Consider the following 27432-nt stretch of genomic DNA (forward strand, 5'->3'; position numbering starts at 1 on the left):
CGCTTACAATCGCGTCTCGTGGCTCGCAAGCTCGTCGAGCTAATGTAATTTAAACACTAACGGCACGGCATAAGGTTTATAACCGAATGACAAGCCGAACGCGAGTGTAAGCGGTGGACCCGCGTCTCGTGGCGCGGCTCGCGGCTCGTCTCGTGGCTCGCGCGAGAGTCTAATCTGCGTATAAAACCTAAAACCTAAAAATTACCTTACTTACTCTCCAGCAGTGTTACCAACTCTGAAAATTCTGAAATCTTTGCTTTTGCCATGAATCTAGTATTAAACTGGATTGGGCATGAGTGGTAGGGATAACTGACAGAAGGGGATAGTCTTATGTATCTTTCAGTAGGAGTAGCAGCGAAAGCGCTATTATTGTTTGTCCTTGTCACAGTCTCACATTTTTTTTATTCCCCACCATAAATTAGTATGGATTATGATGGGCAATAAATAAATTCGACCAATCAATCATAGCGTCGCATTGCGTATGTTTTGTCCCTCACGGAGGCATGCGTCAGACCACTTCTATAGGATGCTACCTTCTATGGCTTTTGTATAGAAAATATTGCGGGCTAGTCCTCATACAAAATTATATATTTGGTCAAGCAGATCATGTCAGTAGAAAAAGGCGGCAAATTTGAAAAATGTAGGCGCGAAGGGATATCGTCCCATAGAAATTTGAATTTCGCGCCTTTTTTACTGACATGATCTGCTTGACCAGCTATAGAATCGGAACGCACGGCCATAGACAATCTGATTCTGCTGTCACAAATGTCACAATGTCATGACTGTCATGTCATGTCATTGTCATTGACCGACTTATCACACGTAGGGTTTCTAATACGATTAGTATCTAATTATTGTTCAATATTTCACGTTAATATCATTACGAGGGACATAAATTAGTCGCCAAAATGTGGCTAGACGAAGCTGACGGCCTGACGGAGATATTTAAAGGCTATTTGCCTTACTATTTGCTTGTGGCTCTCCCTATTTTTATTATCATGTCCCCAGTGAACCCGGTGGCTGCATCTCACGAATTTTCGGTGTACAGGATGCAGCAATACGACTTGCATACGATTCCCCACGGTAAGTACAGCGTGGAAGTGCATGTTTAATTTATAAAAGCAAAAATCGATGACATTTTTAGGTTATAATTTCGGCTGCTTGGTCTTATACAAATAGTTAAGACGATTGGTATCTTATCATTGTGCGAGATGTTGCCTTAGATAATAGACAGTGATTTTATTGAGCTATTTAGAACAGTTCTCTTATGTTGACCTAGTTACATCTGTAAATTTATATTGTAGATGTTGTGATAAGTAATAGAAATCATACTGTTCATTCACTTGTTAAAATTGGAAATAGCGTTAACTCTAATACAACAATAGAAACAGAATTTACTATTTTAAATTTCTAATGTAGTTTTTAACAACAAAATACTGGCTAGAACTTTTGTATAACACTGATTTAAACTTTCACAATTTTTACACATTATTAAATTGTACACCGGGACTTAATCGCGTATCTAAGTCCCGATTAAGTCCCGGTGTACAATTTAATAATAGAACTTTTGTCTTACATATTTACCTTCACTTTCAGATATAATAAAGTTACTTATTTAGTTAATTATTCTCCAGTATCTTTACCAGATGTTGCAATCAACTCTCTACAACATTCAGCCTGGTCCTACCCGATGCTGCAACAATCGTCTGCAATGAACAACATGCCACATTACTTACCACATTGATTGCATATAACAGAAACATAATTTATTTTAAAACATAACATAAACATAATTGTAACTTACACAGTTAACATAATTTATAATTTATGAACCTCCAGGTCTTTTTAGGGTTCCGTACCCAAAGGGTAAAAACGGGACCCTATTACTAAGACTCCGCTGTCCGTCCGTCCGTCCGTCTGTCACCAGGCTGTATCTCACGAACCGTGATAGCTAGACAGTTGAAATTTTCACAGATGATGTATTTCTGTTGCCGCTATAACAACAAATACTAAAAACAGAATAAAATAAAGATTTAAGTGGGGCTCCCATACAACAAACGTGATTTTTGACCGAAGTTAAGCAACGTCGGGTGGGGTCAGTACTTGGATGGGTGACCGTTTTTTTGCTTGTTTTGCTCTGTTTTTTGTTGATGGTGCGGAACCCTCTGTGCGCGGGTCCGACTCGCACTTGGCCGGTTTTTTATTGTATCTTTTGTTGCAGTACATCTTTTGTATTTTATTTTTGATATGTTTATATGACTGTTTGGTTTTCTAAATAAAAACAAAAAAAACGTATTACATATTACTATATGTAGGCAGCTTAAAGCTGATACATGCACATGAATGTCCACTTGTGTTTTGTCCTCTTTGAAATTGTTGATTGAGTTTGTTTTTAAAAGAGTTTATTGAACGTGCACTGATCACTGACTCAGGCAAACTGTTCCACACTTTCACTACGCGGTATAAGTGACGTTATCTATGAAAAGGTTAGGTTATTATTCAGGTTATATTTATATGAGCATCGTTAATAATGGCGTAAGCGCCATCGACAATAAGGTCCCTTTTCATAGATAATGCCTCATATATGGTCCTTGCGCTAGTTTCCGTCCATGCTCTAATTTTCGTCCACTTGGCGGATTAGCAAATAAAATGTCTCATTTGTAATTTTCTACTTGCGAAATATCATTTTTATGTAGATAGATATATTGTTTAGACATTAAGGATTGCAATAAGTCCAAATTTGTACAGCAATATAAGATAAAGATAAAAGATTTTTATTCGTGACGTTCACAAAACATGTACGAACATGTACAGACAACAACAGCAAGAGAACAATAATAGGTTTTTACTCATATTTCGTCAAGTGGACGAAAACTAGCGCAGTGACCATAAGTTTACATGGTTATGGGGGATATAGCAAATATGTTTTGTTTCAGGGTGCCGGAGCGCCAGCTTCAACTTAGAAGGCCGCTCGCTGACATCATGGAGCACGTCCCGCCACTGTGTGGTGGCTCGCATCCAAGACGTCAGCATTGAGCAGTTCCTGGAGATCAGGAACAAGGCTGGTGCACTTCTGCTGGTGCTGCCTAAGAATGATACTCTGATAAGTGCAGAGGAAAAAGAGGTACTAGTCTAGTTCTGAGCAACTCTTAAGTGGATTCAGTTTTATTTTTAACTAAGAGACTTTTAAGAAAAGCTTTTTAAGTTAAACCCTAGAGTTGGACCAAGCTAACTCCGCATTGGCATTTGTAATGACAAAGTGTAACTAAGACGTTAACATTAATGTCTAATTTCAATGGAAAATGACGTTTATAATGACAACTCCTCACTTTCTTCCGTTTCAATCCGTGCAAAGTTAGTTTAGACAAACTTAGAGATGTGCCGTTCTCAAGTACATTCTTCTTTTACGGGAAATATTATTGATCGAGAACAACCGCCTTAAAGAACGGGAGAATTTCCCAAGAATGGCACAACTCTAGACGGACTCTAGGTGGCACTGTGAATTATTTTAGAGATTGAGTAATTTTAACTTTCTGTCCGTTAATAAATTTTAAATAGACATTCCTACAGTGGCAGTTAGCCAGTCAAAGCGTTATAATACTTAGTAAATTAAGAAACCAACAAACAAAACATTGTTTCTTTTTCTTGTCAACAGCACATCCAGCTCCTAGAAATGGCGATGGTGCAGGACGAGATCAGCGCGCCGGTCTACTTCGCTGAATGGTCTCCGGCGTTCGAGGACATCCTGCGAGACCTGCAGCACAGCTTCATAACCGATGACAAGTCCGGCACAGCGCTCGAGGCCATGCTGAACACTGTGTCGTCTAATGGCTACCAGATTGGTAAGATTTGTTTGTTGTCACCAGCACATCCAGCTCCTAGACGAGATCAGCGCGCCCGTCTACTTCGCTGCATGGTCTCCAACGTTCGAGGACATCCTGCGAGACCTGCAGCACAGCTTCATAACCGATGACAAGTCCGGCACGGCGCTCGAGGCCATGCTGAACACTGTGTCGTCTAACGGGTACCAGATTGGTAAGATTTGTTTGTTACCGACAGCACATCCAGCGCCTAGAAATGGCGATACGTTATTTCTAAATATTGTTAGCTGTCAGCTTAATACAATATTAATTCTGATTCTATTTGAGCTAGATGACAGCTAATTGAGCTATGAAGTGATTTTTATATCCCAAGTACACATTAAAATCATAGTTTGTTCAATAATCATTCTCTATTTGTACCAATTTTGTACTAAAATTACAGGTTGGTTAGATACGGGGTAGCTGTCAATTTATCAAGTCAAGGGTACCTTTAATTTAGAGGGTAGGTGTCGACCAGTAATCACAAGACTAAAAACTGTTGGGGCGACATATTCGTTCACTCGAAAAAGCACCTTATAAGAAAGAAAAAAAAAGACTAAAAACTGTAAAAGATCGTGTCAACAGATCTCTAAATAAAACTGTAAGTGTTGATAAAACCAAGTTCTTTCAAAATGTTGAAACATGTCGATATTTAATCCTAATACCATTCCAATTAGCTGACCAAGCGTTTAAATTCAGCAAGCTGTACCCGCACCTTTTTCATTACTTACACTCCATATACCTAAGATGGACTAATTACCTACCTAACCCATATATTATACCTTAGAACTCATGTAAAAAGTAATGAAATCAATGCATTTGTATTTGTATTTTTTGTATTTTGTATTTTATATATAAATCTCTTTCAAAACCAGTTACATAGTCATGGTATTTTTGTATTTAAACTCGTACTATTAACAAGAGGTTTGTTTCCCCAGTGGTGTCAGCCCCGGTACCGGCAAAGCTGGACTCCAAACCGGTGACTCTTCACGGGAAGCTGGTTGGACGCTCCGGGTCCGCACAGACCATCATCATTTCAGCACACTATGATTCCTCAGGATTGGTGCCCGTAAGTTTTTTTTTTTAATTTATTTAGAAAACAAACAGCCTTTTACAAATAAGTCTTACAAAAATGACTAAAAATAGGCCTAAAGTTTTATACGTTACTAAGTTGACTATTACAATGAAAAGTAAATAGGTTACTTAATTATAAATTACCCGTAGGTATAGTTGTGAGTACAACACACCAATAAAGTAAGAAAACAATGCAAAGTATTTACTTGAAACAATTTTTCAATTACTAGTAAACAAAATATGCCGAACTTTGTTCTTGAAAACGGACAAACTATGAACAAAAATGTCTATATCATTAAGCGATTCATTATACATATTACAAGTACGCCTAAAGAAAGAATTTTTAGCATACTGTGTGCCACAGGAAGAAATAGAAAAGGTAGGTTTAGAACGTGAGTGGAACCGAGAAATTTTGAAAGAAATGTTTTCTAATAGTGGGTTAGAATCTATGTGATTTCTAATAATTTTAAACAAGAATAAAATATCTAGATATCCTCTTCTTTTTTCCAAAGGAGGAAGGAAGTTATAAATACTCTCATTTATTCTAACTAGGTATATCACCAGACATAGGAATCCGCGGGGCAAATTTTCTTGACATGTAGGGACTTCCTATATCGATAAACTCAATTATCGATGCTCGTTCTATATACTAGTGATCGCCCCCAACATTGTGTGTTTTTGTAAGTATTGTTTTGAAGACAAGTATGAAATTCACACATAGCATATTTTCAAATAATCGCTAGGTTATATAAAGGTAGGGCGTAATACTTATTGCACTGTGAAATAGTCACTATTATCTCAACCTCTTTATTGATTGATTATCAATCAAAGCGAATTGAGTTATTATTTTATTTGATTTTTACACTTTTAATAAAAACATATTTTTACAAGCAAAACTTTGAGTGATCACTAGTATATAGAACTAGCATCGATAATTGAGTTTATCGATATAGGAAGTCCCTACCTGTCAAGAAAATTTGCCCCACGGATTCCTATGTCTGTATATCACACATGGGATTTATGAGATTTTTTAAAAGTATAATTCAATTTTATGTACTTTTAAAAAGTTTGTCATTATATATATATCCGTCCCAGTATGTGTCCAGACCTGGATATTTCTGCACCAACGTCGCTTACGTACGAAATTTTTAATACTTTTGAAACTACTAGGAATCAGGAGTCCGATTTTTTTATTTGGGGTTATTCCGTAGTGTGATTAAAAAAGGAGGGTAAAATCAAAATCCGACATAATATTCTCAGAAATAAAGAAAGGTATCCAAAATCCAAAACAAAAAGCTCATGTCCCAAGGATTTTATGGACAATTTTTTATATAAATCTTTACGTGATCAGTCTTACGATCTATTTTCACTTTGACTATATTCTACCACCCTCTTGACACAGTTATCTATTCTAGGAGCTGTCCGTAGGGGCTGATTCCAACGCCTCAGGTGCCGTAGCGGTACTAGAACTGGCACGCATATTCTCTCGACTGTACGCGTCGCCGGCCGTACGCGGCGCGCCATCTTTGCTCTTCGTACTGTCTTCAGCCGGACATGCGCTGAACTATGTGGCTACCAAGAAGTGGTTGGAAGAACAGCTGGACTCTACAGACGCTTCGCTGCTTCAGGTATGTAAACCTTATTACCCTTACAATAAAGTACAGAATGTGTTGTAAGTATATTCTCTCGACTGTACGCGTCGCCGGCCGTACGCGGCGCGCCATCTTTGCTTTTCGTACTGTCTTCAGCCGGACATGCACTGAACTATGTGGCTACCAAGAAGTGGTTGGAAGAACAGTTGGATTCTACTGATGCTTCGCTGCTACAGGTATGTAAACCTTATTACCCTTACAATAAAGTACAGAATGTAAGTATATTCTCTCGACTGTACGCGTCGCCGGCCGTACGCGGCGCGCCATCTTTGCTCTTCGTTTTGTCTTCAGCCGGACATGCACTGAACTATGTGGCTACCAAGAAGTGGTTGGAAGAACAGTTGGATTCTACAGACGCTTCGCTGCTACAGGTATGTAAACCTTATTACCCTTACAATAAAGTACAGAATGTAAGTATATTCTCTCGACTGTACGCGTCGCCGGCCGTACGCGGCGCGCCATCTTTGCTCTTCGTTCTGTCTTCAGCCGGACATGCACTGAACTATGTGGCTACCAAGAAGTGGTTGGAAGAACAGCTGGACTCTACTAACGCTTCGCTGCTACAGGTATGTAAACCTTATTACCCTTACAATAAAGTACAGAATGTAAGCATATTCTCCCGACTACGCGTCGCCGGCCGTATGCGGTGCGCCATCTTTGCTCTTCGTTCTGTCTTCAGCCGGACATGCACTGAACTATGTGGCTACCAAGAAGTGGTTGGAAGAACAGTTGGATTCTACTGACGCTTCGCTGCTACAGGTATGTAAACCTTATTACCCTTACAATAAAGCACAGAATGTGATGTAAGTATATTCTCCAGACTGTACGCGTCGCCGGCCGTACGCGGTGCGCCATCTTTGCTCTTCGTTCTGTCTTCAGCCGGACATGCACTGAACTATGTGGCTACCAAGAAGTGGTTGGAAGAACAGTTGGACTCTACAGACGCTTCGCTGCTACAGGTATGTAAACCTTATTACCCTTACAATAAAGTACAGAATGTGATGTAAGTATATTCTCTCGACTGTACGCGTCGCCGGCCGTACGCGGCGCGCCATCTTTGCTCTTCGTACTGTCTTCAGCGGGACATGCACTGAACTATGTGGCTACCAAGAAGTGGTTGGAAGAACAGCTGGACTCTACAGACGCTTCGCTGCTACAGGTATGTAAACCTTATTACCCTTACAATAAAGTACAGAATGTGTTGTAAGTATATTCTCCCGACTGTACGCGTCGCCGGCCGTACGCGGTGCGCCATCTTTGCTCTTCGTACTGTCTTCAGCAGGACATGCACTGAACTATGTGGCTACTAAGAAGTGGTTGGAAGAACAGCTGGACTCTACAGACGCTTCGCTGCTACAGGTATGTAAACCTTATTACCCTTACAATAAAGTACAGAATGTAAGTATATTCTCTCGACTGTACGCGGCGCGCCATCTTTGCTCTTCGTTCTGTCTTCAGCGGGACATGCACTGAACTATGTGGCTACCAAGAAGTGGTTGGAAGAACAGTTGGACTCTACTGACGCTTCGCTGCTACAGGTATGTAAACCTTATTACCCTTACAATAAAGCACAGAATGTGATGTAAGTATATTCTCCCGACTGTACGCGTCGCCGGCCGTACGCGGCGCGCCATCTTTGCTCTTCGTTCTGTCTTCAGCGGGACATGCACTGAACTATGTCGCTACCAAGAAGTGGTTGGAAGAACAGTTGGACTCTACTAGGGTTTGCTCCCGGGAAATACCGGTACCGAAAGTACCGGGAATTCCCGGGATTTACAGCCAAGCAAAGAACCGGGATTTCAAAATTAAAATCCCGGTACTCCCGGGATTTTCGGGACTAAAATTTCCGGTATAATATTTGACTGCTTTCTGTTACTTAGCATGAAATATCATGTTTTATAAAGAAAATAAATATATTTTATCCTTCTAAGGCTGATGGTAATACTTTTACGGCTGACCACTACATTAAAATAAATTAAAAAAAAAAGTCAATGGGTTTGACAACGCCGACAATATAAAATTGCGTAATTTGATACTTTAAGTTAAGGGCATAAATGTTTGTACAATAAATAATTTTATACGAAGAATTAGTTATTTCATATTTGTGTACCAACTAAAAGCAAAAATAGAGACAATTTTGTAATTAATAAAATACTACTTTTAATTCAAATTCAAACACGGTATAAGAAAATCACATATGATAATGATATTTTAAAATTTAAATGAATTAATAATTCTGGCTGAATAATTTCTTGATTTGTCGTATTGATAGTTATGTTATTATATGTTCGAAGGTTCACAGCCCATTTTGAACGCATGAGAAAATTATCAATTTTTTTCATCCTTTTTCACAAAACGTCTTACATATTTAAAAAAAATGATGATATTACTGAGCCACAATTCAGTTTTTGCCAATCAACAAAGATAGTAAAATATCATGTAGTTTAGGGAAAAAAAAACAAATTATATTAATGATTGTGTGACTTAAAGACACGTTTATGGTACAAAAGAAGTGTGTGCCTTCACTATGCTACTTTTTTATTGTTTTAAGAAAGAGTCGTGGTCGTTTTACGCTTTTTTTTAATGAAAATTGATGTGAAAACTGATTTTTGAAGGCAGTCCCGAAAGTACCGAAAATACCGGGAAATCCCGGTTCCATTTTTGCCCGGTACCGAAAATCCCGGTTCTTTTAAACAGTACCGGTTCTGCAATCCCTAGACTCTACTGACGCTTCGCTGCTACAGGTATGTAAACCTTATTACCCTTACAATAAAGCACAGAATGTGATGTAAGTATATTCTCCCGACTGTACGCGTCGCCGGCCGTACGCGGTGCGCCATCTTTGCTCTTCGTTCTGTCTTTTGCGGGACATGCACTGAACTATGTGGCTACCAAGAAGTGGTTGGAAGAACAGTTGGACTCTACTGACGCTTCGCTGCTACAGGTATGTAAACCTTATTCCCCTTACACTAAAGTACAGAATGTAAGTATATTCTCCCGACTGTACGCGTCGCCGGCCGTACGCGGCGCGCCATCTTTGCTCTTCGTTCTGTCTTCAGCCGGACATGCACTGAACTATGTGGCTACCAAGAAGTGGTTGGAAGAACAGTTGGATTCTACTGACGCTTCGCTGCTACAGGTATGTAAACCTTATTACCCTTACAATAAAGTACAGAATGTGTTGTAAGTATATTCTCCCGACTGTACGCGTCGCCGGCCGTACGCGGTGCGCCATCTTTGCCCTTCGTACTGTCTTCAGCGGGACATGCACTGAACTATGTGGCTACCAAGAAGTGGTTGGAAGAACAGTTGGACTCTACTGACGCTTCGCTGCTACAGGTATGTAAACCTTATTACCCTTACAATAAAGCACAGAATGTGATGTAAGTATATTCTCCCGACTGTAGGCGTCGCCGGCCGTACGCGGCGCGCCATCTTTGCTCTTCGTTCTGTCTTCAGCCGGACATGCACTGAACTATGTGGCTACCAAGAAGTGGTTGGAAGAACAGTTGGACTCTACTGACGCTTCGCTGCTACAGGTATATAAACCTTATTACCCTTACAATAAAGTACATAATGTAAGTATATTCTCTCGACTGTACGCGTCGCCGGCCGTACGCGGTGCGCCATCTTTGCTCTTCGTACTGTCTTCAGCCGGACATGAACTGAACTATGTGGCTACCAAGAAGTGGTTGGAAGAACAGTTGGACTCTACTGACGCTTCGCTGCTACAGGTATGTAAACCTTATTCCCCTTACAATTAAGTACAGAATGTTTTGTTTATGTCACTACTAAGGGGTCATCCATTAATTACGTCACACGTTTAGGGGGAGGGAGGGGGTCAAGAAAATGTGACATGTTGTGACATGGTGGAGGGGGGAGTCACAAACATTGTGATGTCACTTTAACTTCATCAGTAACCGAAAATTAATTTATATTTTCTTATTCGCTGTACAGTTAAGTAATGAGATTTTGGATGTAACTTTCGTTGTGTTATAAAATTACTAATATTTATATATCAAAAATATTTTTTTATTAAAAAAATAATGCCGAGTTAAAATTATCGATTTCGTTGAAAACAAAATTGCCTAAAATGTGACGTCACACCAGGGGGGTAGGGGTTTGCAAAATGTGACCAAGTGTGACAAGGAGGGGGGGGGAGGGGTAAAAAAACCTAGAAATTCGTGTGACGTAATTAATGCATGATCCCTAAGAAGTGGTTGGAAGAACTAACTACTAACTAGGGAATGTGAACCGGTTTTGATTGGTTTGAAATTTCGGTTAATAACCGTTTATGAACCGGTTTTCCATACAATTATAACCGGTTTACACTCCCTAATTCTAATTGAGACTTCGCTGCTACAGGTAGGTATAAAATGAAATGAAATGAAATTGTTTTATTCCTGAAATCGCTTCCATAAAATTACAATAAAATAAAATAAAAATTAAACTATTAGACTGTACAATAAAATTAAATTATTCACTAAAGTCTACAGATAAATACAAGTTAAAACTTAATATTAACTAGACTTAGGGGCGTGTCGCCCCGACCCCATGGTGACAGGTTTGTGGTAGGTCCTCCAACGCTCATGACATCAAACATCAAACATCAACATTTATTCAGCAAATAGGCCACAAGGGCACTTTTACACGTCAACATGGAATTTACATACAGCAAAAAAAAAACACATCTACAATTATAAAATACAACTTTCTAAGCCGCAAATATAAAATCAAACTAAAGTATTACATAGAGATGTATAAAGTCTCTAAATGTCGAATTACAAAAAAAAAACGCTATAACAATAGTATTGAAAAAAAAAGAACACAAAGATACAAAACTATAATCTAAAATTATTTAGAGATGTAAATGTCTCTAAGTGTCATCATAACTAAAAGATTACAATATATAGTAGTTAATCAAATTATCCTTAGAGATGTATAGGGTCTCCAAGAGTCAAAATCCTGTATACCTAATTAAAACATTCATTAAGTAAGAAAATGACAATAAAAATAAAATAGCATACGAGAACCGGGCATGAAGCGGGCTTATTATACTACACGCGCATGTCTCCCACTGCTGCACAGGTGTAATCCGACCACAACTCCACTGTGTAGACGCAAGTACAAAAACTCAGGAATAGCTGCCGTTTCACGTCGTCGCTGCATTTGGCGAATCTTCTGGCTAGCATGTTCGCTCGTACTGCAATAGCTCGTCTTTGCCTTTCAACCAGGGATGTTGCGAACATCCGCATCCGCATCCGCAACCGCGGAACTTCCGCATTATTTTCAACATCCGCATCCGCATCCGCATAAAATCGATGCGGAGCTTATGCGGATGCGGATGTCGAACAAGTCGGTACAGGAACGTCTTAGCGGCGGCGTAAGTGCTAGGTAATTTCATAATTACCTATAACGAAATCGTCTAGATCCAGAAAAGTCAGCCAAGTTACTGTTTATTAAATATAACGCAACTATATTCTTGTTCAAATACTAAACGTTTCGTTTTTTTTTAAATAAAAAAATACTAAAAATGTAATATTTGACGTTTTCTAAGTACCTAATCTTGACATCCGCATCCGCATCCGCGGATGTGAGCCTTTAAAAATCCGCATCCGCATCCGCGGATGTCAAAAAATCGGCATCCGCAACATCAACGTCCCTGTGGTCTTTCAAACTAGACAGCAGAATGTGGCCTAGGTATTTAACCTGGTAGACTCTCCGCAGTTGAACTCCATCAAGTACCAGTGGCGGTACGGCCGACGGCATATTTGCCGCTTCCATGACCATAAATTCCGACTTGTCTGGATTATACTTCATGTTATTATTTATTATTATTATTGGGGTGGTATCGGGCCTTTGAGTGTCACGTCGACCAAGTATTGATCTATTGTGACGGCCCTTTAAAGTTCATTACTAATGCCCGTTGCATCCAGAAAATTACAGATGCTTTGGGCCGTAACGTTCTGTACCTCATAGGGTTGCAATACATGCCGCCCTAAGTAGGTACTTCTTTTTGACATTAGTGGTCCACAGGAGCAGAGAATGTGCATTGCAGTCTCCTCTGACTCCTGGCAGAACCTGCATGTCGCATCTTGTTTCTTGCCAATTTGAAACATGTGTTTGTTCAACTTACAGTGTCCAGTCAGTATTCTAGTCACCGCGCAAGTTTTGTGCCTTTTGAGCCCCAGAAGCTCCTTAGCGATTTTGCTGTTGAACCCTTTGATTAGAGCTTTCGAGTGTACTTGTCCTTTAGCGAACTTCCACCAATCGATTGCTCTCTTTTTTTCTAAGTAGCTGAGCAGAGAATATGCATCCCGTTTTGTGATTCCACAGAACGGTTCTGGGCCGACCAGGGGTGTGTCTGCGCCCTTTCTTGCAAGTTCGTCTGCTTCTTCGTTTCCGTTAATGTCGGAGTGCCCTGGTACCCATCTAAGTGTGACTTTGTTGGAGTTAGCCAGTGCATTTAGGTTTGTTTTACAGTTCTGGACTAGTTTGATACTTCATGTTGTGCCGGCTGGCGTATTTTCCGCATTCCGCAAGTAAGTCTCGCATAGCGGCTACTGATGGAGCAAGCAGGACCATATCATCAGCATACGCTAGGTGGTTTGCCATTGTGCCGTTGATGGATCCGACCCCGGTTTTAGTCAAGGCCTGTGAAAGCCCATCCATGAAGACATGCTGCCCCCCTGCCTCCTAACCTAATCGCAATGAGATAAGGCTGAGAATGTATTACTATAGTTTTTTTTTGTTCTCATTTACTGACAAATTAGTTTGATCAACTTCCTTCTTATTCCCCAGGACGTATCTTTCGCCATGTGCCTGGATTCCATCTCGTCATCTCCAAGCCTTACTATGCACGTGTCGAAACCCCCGAAGGCCGGCGCGGCGCACTCCCTGCAGACCAAGCTCGGAGCCCCGGTCACTCATAAGAAGATCAATCTGGCTGATGAGCTGTTGGCGTGGCCACACGAGAGATTCAGTATCAGGAGGATGACCGCTTTCACATTAAGCAGCTTACAGGTTTGTTTAAACTACTCATCTAAACTAAAAACCGGCCAAGTGCGAGTCGGACTCGCGCACGGAGGGTTCCGCGCCATCAACAAAAAATAGAGCAAAAAAAACGGTCACCCATCCAAGTACTGACCCCGCCCGACGTTGCTTAACTTCGGTCATCACGTTTGTTGTATGGGAGCCCCGCTTAAATCTTTATTTTATTCTGTTTTTTAGTATTTGTTGTTATAGCGGCAACAGAAATACATCATCTGTGAAAATTTCAACTGTCTAGCTATCACGGTTCGTGAGATACAGCCCGGTGACAGACGGTCGGACGGACGGACGGACAGCGGAGTCTTAGTAATAGGGTCCCATTTTTACCCTTTGGGTACGGAACCCTAAAAACTAAAATAGATGTCATATATTAATGAAAAAGTGACGAAGCCCTCCAGTGGTGAAGGCCGGATTCACCACTTAAGGGCTTCGTCACTTTTTCATTAATATATGACATCTATTTCAGTTTATAAATTATATATACGAAACATGTATTTATTTTAGACAACCGCTCTATAATCCGGCGTTCAGCTGTGTCACTGCCGGATTAAGGAGCGGGCAATCTAAGACGAAAACGGCCGGATTACTGGACGTGCCATAAAAATATTTAATAAAATAATTTGATTTGTCCCCAAAGTTGTGCAAGCAAATCTTGTCAGTAGAAAAACGTGACATCAATTTCAGTTTACAAGATTTGCTTGACCAAGCATATATTTGTCATCAGAGCCACAAAGAGCCAGCGCGCAGCACAGTACTGGACACACCCTCGCAACCGGCCCTGCACAACCTGGTGTCTAACATCGCGGCGACTGCCCGCGCGCTCGCATCGCACGTCTACAACCTCACCGGGGACGCCGCGCTGTATGACGACGCCCTGGTCAGTGCTTTATATACTATAACTATAGTGAGCAGTAACTCGACACACCCTCGCAACCGGCCCTGCACAACCTGGTGTCCAACATCGCGGCGACTGCCCGCGCGCTCGCATCGCACGTCTACAACCTCACCGGGGACGCCGCGCTGTATGACGACGCCCTGGTCAGTGCTTTATATACTGTAACTATAGTGAGCAGTAACTCGACACACCCTCGCAACCGGCCCTGCACAACCTGGTGTCTAACATCGCGGCGACTGCCCGCGCGCTCGCATCGCACGTCTACAACCTCACCGGGGACGCCGCGCTGTATGACGACGCCCTAGTCAGTGCTTTATATACTATAACTATAGTGAGCAGTAACTCGACACACCCTCGCAACCGGCCCTGCACAACCTGGTGTCTAACATCGCGGCGACTGCCCGCGCGCTCGCATCGCACGTCTACAACCTCACCGGGGACGCCGCGCTGTATGACGACGCCCTGGTCAGTGCTTTATATACTGTAACTATAGTGAGCAGTAACTCGACACACCCTCGCAACCGGCCCTGCACAACCTGGTGTCTAACATCGCGGCGACTGCCCGCGCGCTCGCATCGCACGTCTACAACCTCACCGGGGACGCCGCGCTGTATGACGACGCCCTGGTCAGTGCTTTATATACTATAACTATAGTGAGCAGTAACTCGACACACCCTCGCAACCGGCCCTGCACAACCTGGTGTCCAACATCGCGGCGACTGCCCGCGCGCTCGCATCGCACGTCTACAACCTCACCGGGGACGCCGCGCTGTATGACGACGCCCTGGTCAGTGCTTTATATACTGTAACTATAGTGAGCAGTAACTCGACACACCCTCGCAACCGGCCCTGCACAACCTGGTGTCTAACATCGCGGCGACTGCCCGCGCGCTCGCATCGCACGTCTACAACCTCACCGGGGACGCCGCGCTGTATGACGACGCCCTAGTCAGTGCTTTATATACTATAACTATAGTGAGCAGTAACTCGACACACCCTCGCAACCGGCCCTGCACAACCTGGTGTCTAACATCGCGGCGACTGCCCGCGCGCTCGCATCGCACGTCTACAACCTCACCGGGGACGCCGCGCTGTATGACGACGCCCTGGTCAGTGCTTTATATACTATAACTATAGTGAGCAGTAACTCGACACACCCTCGCAACCGGCCCTGCACAACCTGGTGTCCAACATCGCGGCGCCCTGGTCAGTGCTTTATATACAGAGTGTAACAAAAATAGTACGGATCCGTTAAAGGGCATATTCGGTATCGTGTTCTGGTTAGGAAAAGGTAGAAAAAAAATTGTTTGACGCGAATTTTTTTTGGCCTTTATATGGATATGGAAGGTTGGCTGACTTGGACAGCCTACCCCATAGAAAGAAAAAAAAAATCTTCTACTTTTCCTAATCAGTACACGATACCGTATATACCACGTGTGGGGTGGACACTAGCGTCTTCTGAGCATCGGAGTCTGGTCAACTGTATGGAAAATGGCGTCGCTGCGCAGTTGTGCCAACGCTGCAGCAGCTATAGAGTTGACTGGACGCCGACGCTCGGGAGACGCTAGTGTGGGGTGGCCCTTAAAATGCTAAGATGAAAAGGATTGATGTATGTTTTTTTTTTTCAGAATGTAGACGAAGCGTCGGTGAGACATTGGTACAAGTATCTGTCGTCGCAATCGAGAGCACCGCAGATAATCACCACTTCGGCTCCTAGCGCAGGTCGGATACTAAGTATAATATCTGGGAGACCGAGTAAAACTCAAAACGGCTCGTTTTCCCAGAGATAAGACCTAGCTAGATCGATGTTTCGCCCCCGAAAACCTCTATGTAGCAAATTTCAACGAACTCTTTACAGCTGTTTCCGCTGATATATATATGCATATATACAACAATTGCTTGTTTAAAGGTATCTATAAGATTTCCCTATTATATTCGCTAATTAATGAAAATCGGAAATTCAAGAAAACCGCTAAAATATTGTAAAGGAACATGAAAAGCTCTCGAAATTTCACTGTTATTTACCCCTAGTGTAATTTTCATTCGATAGCGTTCTTATGGAACTTAAAATAGTAGGAAAGACACGCTATTATCGTTTATTCTTGTCTTAATTTTATTTTCACCTTTGCCTACTTCTAAAAACTCCTAAGTAGAGTGTGCGGAAATTATGTCAAAACGGTACACGTCTTTAATTGGCGTTTTGGTACGTTGTCAGTAGGTAATGCGAACTGGTTTTTATTTGTATGAAAATTCGGTTAATAACCGGTTTTTTATACAATTAAAAACCGGTTTGCATTCCCCAGTTGTCAGCAATGTTAAAATGTGTTTTTAATTGTCGCATTGCATATGTTCTGTCCCTCACGAACGCATGCGTGTGACAACTTTTAGGTTATAACCATGAATCTAGTATAACTGGATCAGGCATGAGGGGTGGGGGGAAATTACCGAGCGGGATAGTCTTATCTATCTTTCAGTAGGAGTAGCAGCGAAAACGCTATATTATTGTTTGTCCTTGTCGCAGTCTCCAATTATAATTTTTTCCCTACCGTAAATTTGTATGGACATTGGGCCACAAATAAATTCGACCAATCATAGTGTCGCATTGCGTATGTTTGTCCTCATGGACGCACGCATATACCACATCTATAGGATCCTACCATCTATGGTTATGACGGTTATGACCCTCGTTCCCTCGTATAACTCGTATTTTAACGGCATACTATATTGACAGGTGTGACAGGCGCATTAGAACGCGCGTTATCACGGTACTTGGACGTGACAGTAAGCGTGCACGCGGTGGACAAGCGTGAACCGGAGTACACGCTATACTCGCCCACACGAGCGGTGCTCTACGTGTACAGGTATGTTGACAGTTGTGACAGTCACGGTTCACGGGCGTGACAGTAAGCGTGCATGCGTTGGACATGCGTGAACCGGAGTACACGCTATACTCGCCCACACGAGCGGTGCTCTACGTGTACAGGTATGTTGACAGTTGTGACAGTCACGGTGCACAGGCGTGACAGTAAGCGTGCACGTAGTGGACAAGCGTGAACCGGAGGACACGCTATACTCGCCTAACCGAGCGGTGCTCTATGTGTACAGGTATGTAGACAGGCGTGACAGTCATTGTGCACGGGCGTGACAGTAAGCGTGCACGTGGTAGACAAGCGTGAACCGGAGTACACCCTATACTCGCCCACACGAGCGGTGCTCTACGTGTACAGGTATGTTGACAGTTGTGACAGTCACGGTGCACAGGCGTGACCGTAAGCGTGCACGTAGTGGACAAGCGTGAACCGGAGTACACGCTATACTCGCCCACACGAGCGGTGCTCTACGTGTACAGGTATGTTGACAGTTGTGACAGTCACGGTGCACAGGCGTGACAGTAAGCGTGCACGTAGTGGACAAGCGTGAACCGGAGTACACGCTATACTCGCCCACACGAGCGGTGCTCTACGTGTACAGGTATGTTGACAGTTGTGACAGTCACGGTGCACGGGCGTGACAGTAAGCGTGCATGCGTTGGACAAGCGTGAACCGGAGTACACGCTATACTCGCTCACACGAGCGGTGCTCTACGTGTACAGGTATGTTGACAGTTGTGACAGTCACGGTGCACAGGCGTGACAGTAAGCGTGCACGTAGTGGACAAGCGTGAACCGGAGTACACGCTATACTCGCCCACACGAGCGGTGCTCTACGTGTACAGGTATGTTGACAGTTGTGACAGTCACGGTGCACAGGCGTGACAGTAAGCGTGCACGTAGTGGACAAGCGTGAACCGGAGTACACGCTATACTCGCCCACACGAGCGGTGCTCTACGTGTACAGGTATGTTGACAGGCGTGACAGTCACGCTTATTTCAAATACTTTGGTGTCTTAGTTAGAATATAAAACTATAAATATCTCGTAAAAATTATACCCAGAATTCCTACAATTGTAATTTTTTTTAAGTATCTACGTAGCTTGTAGCTGTCGAAAAAATTCGCTTGGAGTGCGTGCGTGAGCGCGTGTGGCAACCTACTGGCTGGCTTTTGTACCGCCGGCGGGACGAGATTCGTAGGCATAAATCCAAGCTCGCGCGGAGAGTTCCATAAGCCTGGTGACACTAATTCTGCATAGAGATATCACCGGCCGCATATCTGACGACCGGTCTGGCCTAGTGGGTAGTGACCCTGCCTGTGAAGCCGCGGTCCTGGGTTCGAATCCCAGTAAGGGCATTTATTTGTGTGCACAGATATTTGTTCCTGAGTCATGGTTGTTTTCTATGTATTTAAGTATTTGTATATTATATATATCGTTGTCTGAGTACCCACAACACAAGCTTTCTTGAGCTTACCGTGGGGCTTAGTCAATTTGTGTAATAATGTCCTATAATTTTTTTTTTTTTTTTTTTTTTTTTTTTTTTTTTTTTTTTTTTTTTTTGTTCAATGTCACGTTTGTTCTAGTGTGAAACCAGCGGTGTTCGACCTGATCCTGACCCTGGCCATCATCGCGTACCTGGCTGCGGTCTACTTCGCCATCCAGCTGTTTCCGAGCTTCTACGAGGAATACGCCAAGATCGTCACCGGAAAAGCCAAAGTACATTAGGGCATAGAGGAATATAGTAAGACAAGAGCATAGACTAGGAATCCTCTAGACTGAGTTTGGAGCAATTATTTCATGAAACCGATGCTGCCAAAAATACGGGGGTGCGGGGGGACGAGGTGAGCGAATCCCGTGCTGTGATTGGTCCGTTCAAAGACACGGACCAATCACGGCACGGGATTCTGACACTTGAATCGAAGATGGAGTAAAACTACCGTATATAGTGGCAGAGGGGGTAGCGTTACTATGCTCAGTCTAGAGGATGTCTTGTCTGTGGACAAGAGTGCTCACTCCATACATCAGTTGTGATACCAAAAAGACTTAATTTGAGTGTCTACATCTAGCGTCGAGTAGCGAAACTATCAGTACTGCTACTTGACAATAGATGTAGCACCGACCGGAAAGTCGTATGTTGTTGAGCTTAAGACTTTCCGGTCGGTGCTACATCTATTGTCAAGTAACAGTACTGATAGTTCCGCTACTCGATGCTAGATGTAGACACTGAAATTAATAGTCTTTTTGGTATCCTGATGTGTGGAATGTGCTATCTATGTATATGATTAGGGTAAGATAATAACTGTAGCAAAGATTTATTGATTGTATGGTGCATCACACTGTAATTATCAGAAATTCACTACTGAAGTAAGGTCACCAGAGTATAGGGTATTTGACTACTAGTCAAATCAGTTTCTTTTTTGGAACTGTCAAAACGATTTTTCTACTATGGAATTTATATGAAACACTAGCATGTGACGTCACAATCAAATTACCCACTCTTTATAGTTTTATACGGGTTTTAAAAATTTCGTCTAAATATAACTGCTGTCTACGTTTCTCTAGTAATCCTCTGGTGCTTTATTTCATGCATGGTGTAAAATAATTTATTTTAAATACAGTCAAATACCCTATTCCACCTGTCTCATAGACTAGGAATCCTCTAGACGGAGTTTAGAGCAATTATTTCATGAAACCGATGCTGCCAAAAATACGGGGGTGCGGGGGACGAGGTGAGCGAATCCCGTGCCGTGATTGGTCCGTTCAAAGACACGGACGTCACACAAAGACACTTTGACTCGAAAATGGAGTAAAACTACTGTATATTTGTGGCAGAGGGGGTAGCGCTACTATGCTCAGTCTAGAGGATGTCTTGTCTGTCACCTGTCTAATATCTTGGTCCAATGTGCATTGCGACTCACTCTCTCACTAAGCAAAATGTGAGACGAAAAATACACATTGGACAAAGAAATTGGACAGGTGGAATACCACCCTAAGCGGTTTCACACAGGACGAGCCGCCTCGCGAGGCAGTTTTCTCGCGAGGCAAACGTCCGTCATCGAAAATTTTTGCCTCGCAGGGAAATAGCGAACCAATTTGCTCGCCAAGATGGCGTCACTCGAGGTAGCTCTATGTGGACCCGCCTAATCACTATATTCACGGAATAAATTCAGATATTGTCTATTTCATCCATCTGTGCGCCCTAGTACAGAATAAATAATAGTACTAAGTACAGAAGACTCTAACAAAACGCGTCTGTTACGATCAGCACAGATATGGCTGCTAGGTGGCGACAGCGCCACGCGCGGCTTATGGCTTTCCCCAAAATTGGGGCCGAACGGATGTACTTTTAGCTACCAGCAAAGCGACGAAATCGCGGAGTGAGACACGCCTGGCCCTAGACAAAATACATGAATATGAATAATAAATATGAATTTATTTAATTACCATAGAGATTCCGGTACTGAATTTCTGATTCAGCCCATGTGTGGTGTGTATCAGTGTAAAGTCTAAGGCAAATTCGTGCTTCCAATTTGACAGTAGATGGCGCTGTAAGGCTTCGTACATTATGTGGTAACTCTGGTTGTCTTAAGATGACGTTTGAGAATGCAGATTTTACAAATCTTAACGCGGACGGATGCATTCGTTTAAAAAACATGTCGAAAATAATTTACGTGAAATCCATAGAAACGGAAGTGTGATGTATACCTCACTACTATAGGGGCCGTGCGCGTTGGAGGGTCTGCCATCTTTTGGCCTGAATTGGAAACGTAAACATGTACATTGACACTTCACTCCAAAGCAAGTGCTGCCATCTACCCTACTCGTACGTTTTCTTGTGGATACGTAGTAGGTTCTGCCATCTTTTGGGCTACATCGGAAGCATAAACTTCATATTTACGCCTCGCGCCAAAAATCTGACAGCTCCTGTGCTGCCCCCTACAGTTCATGCACGCTCCCTAACAGAGGGCCTACCGCGAACCACGTTCGACGTGTTGCCTCTCTGTCGCACTTGTAAATTTGTACCTAAGTGTGACAGGGAGGCAGCACGTCGAACGTATTTCGTAGTAGGCCCTTTGAGATTCCTGACTGTTGGAATTCAGTTGGGTACCGGTTTAAAAGACAATGCACTGTACAGCGCCATCTATTTTCGGTTGTCATACTATAGTTAGTTTTTTTAGCATTAGAAATAAGGTAAACAATCTTGATGTGTCTTATAATTGAAAAACACATTTTATAAATAAGTTACGGTAAATATGTAACAATTATGAATCTAATACGATCTTTTATAGTCTTCTGCTTTCATAAGTAATAGTTATTGATTTTTTTTAAAGTGTTTTTCAATTAAAAGACATGTCAAAATCGCTTCCCTTCTTTCAAGTTCTTTCTAATGCTAAAAAAACGAACTATAGAAGGCACGGGTTTTCTTACACTTTTTTCATACAATCTTTGTTTGTAGAGAGAGCAATAATTATGCCTTTTGAATTACACAGTCGCCATTAATGTCAGTATATAAAGATGATAAACTGTAAATAAGAACAAATAAATAATTATTGTTTTACTAAAACCTAGTCTTACGGATCTACAGTCTTGTAAAAGCAGGATGCAGCTATCTGTTAGAGTAAGAAAATAATATAAATAGGTGTTACCATAATACTCTAGCGAATAGCTGCCGATTGTGGTAGTCAAAAGGTACAGTCAGCAGCAGAAGTTGCTAAGCGGGCGAGGTGTTCAAAATTACCTTGACACGCTCTTATTCTCTTAACAATAAAGTCGCGTCAAGATCGTTTTGAACACCTCGCCCGCTTAGCAACTTCTGCTGCTGACTCTACAGAGTAGAGACATAATAGAAACGTATTTTATGTGATCAGATTCAGATTAAGTACAACAATTTTTGTTTCAATTGGTGTGGGAACTATACTTCGATTTTTAGCATTAGAAAAAGGGTAACTCTTGACGTGTCGTTTTATTGAACAACGGTTTAAAAAATTGTAAATATTACTTATGAAAACAAAAATAATGTGATCATATGTGGTATATAATTGTTACATATTTGCTGTGACTTATTTAACCTTTTAACCGCCAGCAATTTTTGATCGAGCGTGGTCGTGTCGCCACCGACAGTAATTGTACCACGCAGAGTAAGGTTGGCATAGTTACGGGAGTTATAAATGTGCTGTAAAAACCAAATCAGACCTTTGTCTTATATATCAGACTCTGGCGGTTAAAGGGTTAAAGACACCTCAAGATTGTTTACCATGTTTTGACGTGATAACGTCTTATAAATCGATGAACACCGATAGCATGCACGAAAAAGTGTCACGTTGTGGACAGTCCATGGTAACGTTGTGGACAAATCTCCATGGTAACGTTACGGCCACGATAATAATTGAATAATAATTCAATTCAATTTTTGAATAAAAGTATGCAATTTTTCATAAATGTTTTCTTATGACGTCATCACGCAAAATTATCGTCCGTAAACCGACTTTACAGACAACCATATTTTTTATAAAAACGAAGTATATATGTAATGTCATATACGCGGTGGGTACTGGGTACTACTTTAGATTATACTCGTATTGTCAAATAATACCTAAATAATGTATTTATCAGGTTATTATAGCCAACTAGTTCTGCCTGCGATTTTGCCCGCCTAAAAATCTTTTAAAACTTTAACTTTCATCCCTTTAGGGGTGGAATTTCCTAAAAACAATCTTCCATAGTTCAATTCTGGTTTACATTTTTATTTTGATGTTTCAATTTTATTCTATTTTAGGATCTATGTAACGCGATGTTTATGGATCTATGAGTTCTATGACATCTATGTAATATTTTATATATTTAGATATACGCTTTTCTTGTGTCTCTGCTCTAAAAGTTGAATAAGTACAGGATTTATTTATTAACAACGATATTAGACATTAGCAAACGCATTAACTTATAATGCAACTTTTTACAAACTTTGGTTAATCTCTAGGGAGTTTATTAGAAGTCACACTCGAGAGAAATTAAAGGATACGATAACTATTACAAAAAAATACACTGAAGTAATGTAACTCAGAGAAATTTCTAAACTGTGAACTTTTATATTGAATTCCATTTTTTAAAAAGACAGATAAATATTGATTAGTTTACAACAGTGATGCAAGCGATGTGTAAAGTAAAGAAGAAAAAATCTTGCTAAGAGTTTGACAGCTAGCTGATGTAGATGGCGCTTCGACAATTCAGTGACTACAAAATATAACGCCAGAGCGGCATCGTACGATTATTAGAAGAAGCGATTTTTATAAAATTTTTTCAAATTTTTCGGTTAATTTTGGATAAAATTTATCTGGATATAAATGCTCATTCTAAGCGGAATCAACGCGAAATCTTTTTTTCCGAAAAAAAAATAATATAACTTTCCGTTGAGTTACGAAAACTTCCTCAAAGTTACGAAGACTTATCGTAACTTAGAGGAAGTTTTTTAAGGACATGGTAAAATTGCCCTTATAACATATTGTACAGAATAGGGAACTCTATCCATCCAATTTTATCGAAATCTGACAAAAAAAATCCACAACAATAAAAATCAGCCTAGAACGTAGATGGTATAAACGCGTCATTACACTACAGTGTTCCATTGCATAATGGTCCCTCCGAATATTATGAAACAACAAAATAGTCACTATTTTATGAATCGTTGATAATTACCGACATTTTATTTATCATCGTTATGTACAGTTTGACTCGTTTTTAACCAAATACACTGCGTCATACTTAAGGTCTTTTTTGTCTACTGTATGAGGATTTGTATAGCCCTAAGTATTATGTAATGTAACTACGCCTTTAACCCTTTTCTTGTCACAAAACGTATTTGTATCCCCATTTGCGACTAAAGCCCGTCCCGTAAGTCACTGACAGTGTCAAAACTGACATTTGCGCTATCGAGAACGTAATTTACTTTCTATACATCTCGTTTGCACTAATATGCGAGTACAAGCGAGATGTATAGAAAGTAAATTACGTTCTCGACGGCGTTTATGTCAGTGCCAAACTGATGGTAGCCATACGGCTACCTATACAGTGGCGGCGGGTACCTATACAGGTACAAACAACAACACTCTTAACTGTCCATCGGTGGACCTTATGCCTTTTGTAATAAGTTTTACGAACTGCCAGTTAACAGTGTGGGCGATAGTACTAAAGATATTTGCAAACAATTAAAAAATACTTGTATCTTTTATAAACTCAAGCCGCACGTCAAAACGACAAGGCAAATTCAATTTTGTTTGTTCAAAAGAAGAATTCCATTTATAATGAAATGAGTGACCTTTTTATAGATCTCTGGGCAGGCGGGTGGCAAGAAGTTAGGTAGGATATGTATCCTACAGCAATAAAAAAAACTCAATAAAAAAATAATAAAAAATCGTGAATCTTTTGAGTTTGTTTCGCATTGTATTGTTTGTCATTTATTTGTAAAGTCATGTCTCACTGTACTTATTCCTTTTCCTAAACATACTGCTTCAAATAATAGAGCTATACCTGCCGCTTTTCAAACATGCTACTTACGTTATTTTTTATCAAAAGGTACCATTCATATTGCCTTTGTAATGTTCTCTTATAATCTCGTTTCTTCTACGTTTCTAAAAAGTAAAATAAATACCTATGTATTTTAGACTTCTTGGGTAGTATAGTATCTACTCAAAATACCTTCTGGTTTTTTTTTTTTTTTTGTCATATTATCATTAGTCATAAAACTGAAACCGTTAACTTTTCAGGATTTTCGTAAGGTTATCCTATAGATAGGTTAGGTTAGGTTTGTTTTATGACAATCCTGAAAACTGACGCGTTTCGGAACCAAATGAATTATGACTAACGAAAATGCGGGCAAACAAATACATTATGACTTAAAAGTTTTTGGGAAACAATAGAGACCCCTTTTGAGATCATTGCCAAGAAAAGGATTAAGGTTATAATTCAAAGTATATTTAAGCTAAGTAATATATTTTTTGTTAAGTCCACTGTTGCATTTTAATTTATCCAAACTTGTGTCAGAGTAAAGAAATGGCGAGGCTCGGTTTTTAAAATAATAATTAATAATTTATATATAAAGAACAAAAATTCAATTTCAGATATTTATTTAATATCTAGATAGTCCTCTTTTTTACCGACTTCCAAATCTAAACGGAGGAGGTTATCAATTTAGTTGTATGTTTTTTTTATCTTGTATAAGTACCTGGATATGTCAAGAGTAAATCTATCCGCTCATTTTTTTTAATCCAGGGGTTCGGAACTTTTTTTTGGATGAAATAACTAATAAAGTCATTCTGTGTATAGTTTCATGGCAAAATGACCGAGATTGAATTATTGTTAAGGCATGCTGCCTGATTTGCTGTCTCGCCAACGTTGGCAAAATCTGATCTAATGGTTTTCTTTCTCATATTCATAATATTGATCTTACAGAAGGCTCTACCAAATTACAGTTATTTTCTAATAACCGAGGCGCCTCATTTCTAGAAAGCCTGTTGTTGATTTCTTACAAAACAAATTTGCGCCTTATTGTGAAATTGTGGTTTAGAATTTATGTACAAAATTTGGCTGGAATAGGACATGGTAATGTATTTCGAATAAATAAAGATTTGAATGTGTATTTAGAACCCAAAATTATGTGTAAATCAATTTTCATGCATACAAACTTTTTATCTTATATTTTTTTGAATATTCTAATCTAAATTATCTAATTTGAGAGTATTACTATAACTAATATGATCACAATTTACTTTTAAATTGACTATTTATTCATTTCTTTTTTGGTTTTTGGTATTTTGTTTAAACGGTGTGTGTTGGAAAGTTGTTGTTTTGTCTATAAATATTATGCCAATATAATGTCCCGAAAATCCATTGAAAAGATATTAAAATCAAATTTTGAATTTTCTTATTACCATAACGGTCTTAGAAATAAGGTAAAAATGGAAGAATTCACTGAACTTGTGGTATATTGGCTGTGCGTTAGTATCTTTTTAATTGTACCCCTACCACGAGTTACTAACAGTGTCAAAACTGACATATACGCTAACGGCTATGTAACTTACTTTCTATCCGTCTCGCTCGTACTGACATATTAGTGCAAGCGAGATGAGACGAGTGAAAGTAAATTACGCAGAAGTTAGCGTACTTATATGTCAATGTTGACACTGTCAGTGACTCGTGGTAAGGGTACTGGGGCTATTATGTAATTTATAACAGACCAAAGTTCGCCTATATATACCTGTTCAATGGATTTTTCTGCGACAATTTATATTTATGAATTATGTTGACCGTCCTTACAGTTCCTTATGAAGTCACATTAAACATGATATTATGTAGGTTTACATATATAATATGTGTCGAAGTCTTGTCAAAGGTCCCACTCTGTCACTTACCGTAAGGACGAGTTTTGCTTGTATCTTTATACGAATAGCCTGTCAAAACGTCCTTAATGGCGAGCGAAAAAGTGGTACTTTTTGCTTTGAAACGACACATTAATTCAGAAATAGTTTTGCTTTAAAGTTATTTATTAATACCAAGATCATTTACAGGTAATTGTACATAAAAAAACTAACTTATCTAAATAAAACTAAATTAAAACGAAAAACTAATACTAAATAAAATTAAAATAAATCTAAAAAATTGGACCCCTTTGGCATGGTACCGAGGACGCTGGCAGCATTTCCCCGCTGTATTGCGAGGCTAATACGCTGCGCGAGAAAGCTGCCAGCTCTTCGGTACACAATTTCTGTCTTTTGACAAAAATGCCAAATATGGTAAAACATGTGAAAAGTTGTCATTCAGTATTTTGTCTTTTACTTAAAGCAAAATTATCCAATTTGTCTCAATTATTGTAACAACCTACCTAATCTGTAAGTAACTGATCATTCCTTGTCTATTTTGGTTCAAGGTATTTAAGTGTGATGGTTATATTATGTATTGTATATCCGGAGATAATGGACCAAAATAACTCTAGTACATTATTTTCGTTTAATGAAAGCTGCAAAGATAAAATAGGGT

At 40.4% G+C, this 27432-nt stretch overlaps 1 protein-coding gene and 1 long non-coding RNA gene across 2 annotated transcripts in view; one reads left to right on the forward strand and one right to left on the reverse strand.

Annotated features, from left to right (window-relative positions):
• Positions 1-27432, reverse strand: part of LOC134655134 (uncharacterized) — a 154579-nt gene that overhangs the window by 73000 nt on the left and 54147 nt on the right. The window lies entirely within an intron of this gene.
• LOC134655124 (BOS complex subunit ncln) lies at positions 785-19128 on the forward strand. Its single transcript, XM_063510584.1, has 10 exons — positions 785-1083; positions 2937-3124; positions 3656-3842; positions 4799-4929; positions 6350-6562; positions 13388-13609; positions 14361-14513; positions 16160-16253; positions 17263-17392; positions 18987-19128. Exons 1-10 carry the CDS (start codon positions 909-911, stop codon positions 19126-19128), a joined length of 1635 nt encoding a protein of 544 aa, XP_063366654.1. The 5' UTR covers positions 785-908.

The sequence above is a fragment of the Cydia amplana genome, chromosome 16, assembly GCF_948474715.1.
Source record: "Cydia amplana chromosome 16, ilCydAmpl1.1, whole genome shotgun sequence".
In the NCBI taxonomy this organism is placed as follows: Eukaryota; Metazoa; Arthropoda; class Insecta; order Lepidoptera; family Tortricidae; genus Cydia; species Cydia amplana.